A 5,000-nucleotide genomic window follows, 5' to 3' on the forward strand; every position below is an offset into this window, starting at 1 on the left:
TTTCCAGCGCTGCAGAAGAGCCGCCTGGAACTGTGGGGTTAAAAGATAAAGAGAGGAATCAGAGAGGTGGGTAATTGGGAGGTTCCAGCGCTGCAGAAGAGCAGCCTGGAACTGTGGGGTAAAAAGATAAAGAGAAGAATCAGAGAGGTGGGTAACTGGGAGGTTCCAGCGCTGCAGAAGAGCCGCCTGGAACTGTGGAAGATAAAGAGAGGAATCAGAGGGGTGGATAATTGAGAGTTTCCAGCGCTGCAGAAGAGCCGCCTGGAACTGTGGGGTTAAAAGATAAAAAGAGGAATCAGAGAGGTGGGTAATTGGGAGGTTCCAGCGCTGCAGAAGAGCCGCCTGGAACTGTGGAGTTAAAAGATAAAAAGAGGACTGTAATGATGGATAACTGGGAAGTTTGAGCGCTGCAAAAGAGAGTAATCAGATGGTTAGAGAATTTTATGAAAGCGTAACATCGAATCAAGGGACTAGATAATTCTATTGAAGTGGGGTGGGGGACGTTCTAGCGATGCAGAAAAGCCGCCTGGAGCTCCGGGGTGAAGTAGATCATGTAATGCTATTGGAAATATTATTCTGATTTCTAATGGGTTCTGTTGGTTCATATCTACCACGGATGTTGCGCTCTCCAGGGCACAAGCCAGGGCGAGACGATGCGGATGACCAGCAGCCATGGGTAGCTGCAGGACCCCCCCACCCCCTCCCACCCTTGTCCACGTCGCTGTTGGATCCAAAGGAACAGCAAGGTCGTTACAGTTTGGCACTAGCTCTGTCGCAGGAGTTGCGATAGTGATGTTATACAACAGTGAGCTGCTTACGGGACTCCAGCTCCTGATTTTACCTAGAGGTTTACTACTGAAGACTTTCCCATAGATGGGTGTGACCGCGAGGCAGCAGACCAGGTGGCAGATAATAATGGGTTACGTGGTATCATTAGCGGAGAAATCCTGTCAAAATTAAAGGCCTGGATAATGACATGGGAGCGTGAAATTAAAACACAACTAACATAGATTCGATTTTGTGCCAAAATTGGGTTTTGTAAGGTTATTTTAGAAAGAGGACTTTGGTATGAAATGTGGAGAGGTAAGGGGTAATTGAATATTCTCTTATTAAACCCCTCCATATCTCTAATTATTTCCAAAGACAATGGTGCGCATATTCCTGAACCTGCTTATTCAGTATACCCTCGATATATCGAAACGAAGGCTTGGTCGTTGTAGTCGAAAGTACGTACTCTACGTACATACCCATTTCAATTTTCCATGCATCCGCCGTTCATACCGAACCTTTCATCGCATATACCGACCGTGTTCGTTTTATCAGACGAATGATCGGTAGGTTTCACTAGGGTCGATATAGCCGAAATTTGGTGTAACGAGGTTCGGTATAACAAAGGTTTACTGTAATAACAATCACACGTACAACCTGAGAATTGCCACATAAGAACCACCACAAGATCATTTATTTGTGTTTGAATGTTATGCATATAATCTCTCACTTATGAAGGTCATATTACTTACATTCTTTCTTCATTTTGAACATACAGGATGGACGCAGGACCAAAGGTGTGTGGGTAGGTGGTTTCCAGGAGTCATATCAGTTCCTTGATACAAGACTACCCCAAAGGTATTTGGTTGTGAAAGCTGATGCAAACCTATTTTTGCATACTCGTACATGTATATACCAGTGACGAGTATCATTATTATTTCGTATGTCAGTAACCTACGTTGTTAAAATTGGGTATTGGTAAGGTAGGTCATTAGTTCTGGATTGTGTAAATCTGTCAAAGGACGGGAGGTCCTATCACTTTACACTCATTCATGGACAAAGGTCTGAAGCCAGGTCCACGCTGACCCTCGTGCAGCGCTGCATGAGGCAATTGGCAGTGTTGAATACAACGACGAGTGTCCATACTGCCTGTCAGAAATGTCACATTGCCCACACTGTCTATCAGAATTGTCGTACTGTCCACTCTGTCTATCAGGACTGTCACACTGTCCACACTGTTTATCAGAACTGTCACACTGCCCACTCTGTCTATCAGAACTCTCGCACTGTCCACTCTGTCTATCAGAACTATCGCAGTGTCTACTCTATCAGAACTATCACACTGTCCACTCTGTCTATCAGAACTGTCACAATGTCCACACTGTCTATCAGAACTGTCACACTGTCCACACTGTCTATCAGAACTGTCACACTAACAACCACTGTCTATCAGAACTGTCACACTGTCCACACTGTCTATCAGAACTGTCACACTGCCCCCCACTGTCTATCAGAACTGTCACAATGTCCACACTGTCTATCAGAACTGTCACACTGTCCACACTGTCTATCAGAACTGTCACACTGTTCGCTCTGTCTATCAGAACTGTCACAGTGTCAGTGGTGATAGACAGTGTGGACACTAGGCACTGCATTCAACACTGCCACCTTCAAATCATACAAAACAAAGCCCTAAAAACAATTACAGGCTGCACAAATACAACACCTACAGACCATTTACACCATGAAACAAAAGTCCTCAAAGTCAAGGACCACCTCGACATGAGAGGCACACAAACACTTGCTGCAGCCACCACAAACACATCACACCCGCTACACTACATAGCAGAACACCCACACACACCAAGAAACATTAAAACTACACCCAAAGACCTTTATTACGCACAGATACTCTCTTCTCTTCCTCCACAACCACCAAATACCAGCCTCCGGAAACATATTCATAATCATATCACTCACCGCTCCATTAACACACTGAAAGACAACACACTGCTGCATGCCAGACCCCCTGATATCCACCCTTCTGAATCCTCTCTCCCACGAAAGGACAGAGTCCACTTGGCCAGACTGCGATGCGGTCACCACCCAGCACTTCTAAGCTACCAGAAGAGGCTGGATGACCGTGTTGTGAACAGCTGCCCAGGATGTAACACTTCACCCCATACCATACAACACATAATGGAAGACTGCATTATACACAATCATGCACGCAAACAACACAACATACACTCTATAAAGGATTTGTGGGAAAACCCAGTTTCGGCTGTGGCCTTCCTTGGGGAGACGGGACTGCTCGGACAGACAGTCTAGGGAACGACAACAACAACAACACTGCCACCTGCCTCACGCAGCGCTGCACTAGGCTCAGTCTGGACCCGGCTCGAGTCAGAGTCCCCCATTTTTTCACGTGTATTAAAGAAAATCGGTTTGAATATGTAGCATCCTAGTCGGGTGGGTTACATTACTGGTTGACTTTCACTTACCTATAAATTCCAATTGGTTTCATTCAGGTGAATAAGATAGCTTGGTGGCTGAAACAATAAACACACAAGGCGAGTGAAGCACAGGAAATATATAATAAAGTAATGAGACGAATATATCAAAAGGAAGAACATGTGAGGACGGAGCCTTTATTAGCATGACATCTCGCTTGTTACAGATTTATCAAGGGCAAACTCGTGGTACACATATGTGAGAACAGACCATGGACTTGATAAATATGTAACAAGCCAAACGTCGCGCTAATAAAAGCTCCGTCTTCGCATGGTTTTTCTTCTGACAGACTTGTCGGAAACTACCAACTACGTACATACATTCTGAGACAAAAGCCACGGCTTACCTGGAACGGGATGGCAAAGAGGGCGATGATGATGTCCGCTAGAGCAAGGTTGGCGATGAAGTAGTTCGTGACGGAGTGCATCTTTCGGGACGTGGCCACGATCCACATAACCAACGCGTTCCCGATTACCGCTATCAGGGATATGCTCCCATAGAAGAGGGACAGGAGAACAACGATCCCGGTAGGGACCCGGTAGAGGTCCGTGTCGGATACGGTGACGTTAAGGTTGTACAGGTTCCCATTGAAGGCCCCGCCGAACCCACCGTTTCCTTCCATGGCCGTCATGTTGAGGAGGAGCCAGTCGATGTGGGGTATCCAAGGGTCACCTTCCTCGGTGCCGTCCACGTCCCACACTCCACCCTCGACTTCCCTGCCGATGGGGTCGAAGGGGCGCTCGACGTCGTCCTCGAAGTTGGAGTAGGACGATGAGAAGGAGGAGAATTCGTATAAGGCGGAGGACTCCATGATGACTTCCGGACGCTGCTTGGGCAATGGCTGTTTTTTTTTTTTTTTTTTTTTTTTTTTTTTTTTTTTAGTCTATGTCATTGTTTTTGTTTGTGGGAATGTGCATGTCACATAGTTCTTTTTCTATTTCACTTGAGCCATTTTTGACACTTTTAGATTGGTTCCCGGTGGCAGGATTTTCGACGCGGACTCTCCCTTCTTTTTGAGAACCACCTTAAAAAAAAAAAAAAAAAAAAAAGGAAGTGTGATAAAAGATTCGTATTATTAATACCTGGAAATTGTAATTTTAAATATTTCCTCCTGCTAATCAACATAAGGAAATATACTAAAATCTGTCATATCCTAAGATGAAAAAGAAGGAAAATAATTTTTTTCATTGGGGTTCACATGCAAGAAAGTGTTAAATCAAGAAATCTCTCTCTCTCTCTCCCTCTCTCTCTCTCTCTCTCTCTCTCTCTCTCTCTCTCTCTCTCTCTCTCTCTCTCTCTCTCTCTCTCTCTCTCTCTCTCTCTCTCTCTCTCTCTCTTTATCCCCCCTCTCTCTATCCTCCCCTTCCCCCCCTCCATCTCTCTCTGTCTCTGTCTCTCTCTTTCTCATACACACACACACACGCGCGCGAGCGCTTAAGCTTATCAATATTTGCAAATGTATTTGCATTGTTTTGGGTCTACGTCACTGCCGTTCCCAGTTTATGATATTATTGTAATTCTGTTTGCACTAACTATATTGTATATTGCCTGAAGGAATAGCTCGTAGTAATTATTTGATGGCTGTCAAGAGCAGTAGTGATAGTGCCGATGCTATATTTCCCAATATACAGCAGTATAGACAAGCATGAGAACGCAAATTGTCTTACAATGTTAAAGCATACATCCATCCATCCATACATCCATCCATCCATACATAC

General features: G+C 45.0%; 1 protein-coding gene across 3 annotated transcripts in view; it reads right to left on the reverse strand.

Moving 5' to 3' along the window:
- Positions 1–5,000, reverse strand: part of LOC143037978 (RYamide receptor-like) — a 127,631-nt gene that overhangs the window by 42,352 nt on the left and 80,279 nt on the right. For all 3 annotated transcript variants that reach the window (XM_076206737.1, XM_076206736.1, XM_076206738.1), the window contains exon 2: positions 3,629–4,306. In XM_076206737.1, coding sequence (XP_076062852.1) covers positions 3,629–4,093 — 465 coding nt within the window. In that variant the 5' untranslated portion in view covers positions 4,094–4,306. The remainder of the gene's footprint in view (positions 1–3,628; positions 4,307–5,000) is intronic.

This window comes from Oratosquilla oratoria, chromosome 23 (genome assembly GCF_046742065.1).
Source record: "Oratosquilla oratoria isolate Oo_2021 chromosome 23, ASM4674206v1, whole genome shotgun sequence".
Classification (NCBI taxonomy): domain Eukaryota; kingdom Metazoa; phylum Arthropoda; class Malacostraca; order Stomatopoda; family Squillidae; genus Oratosquilla; species Oratosquilla oratoria.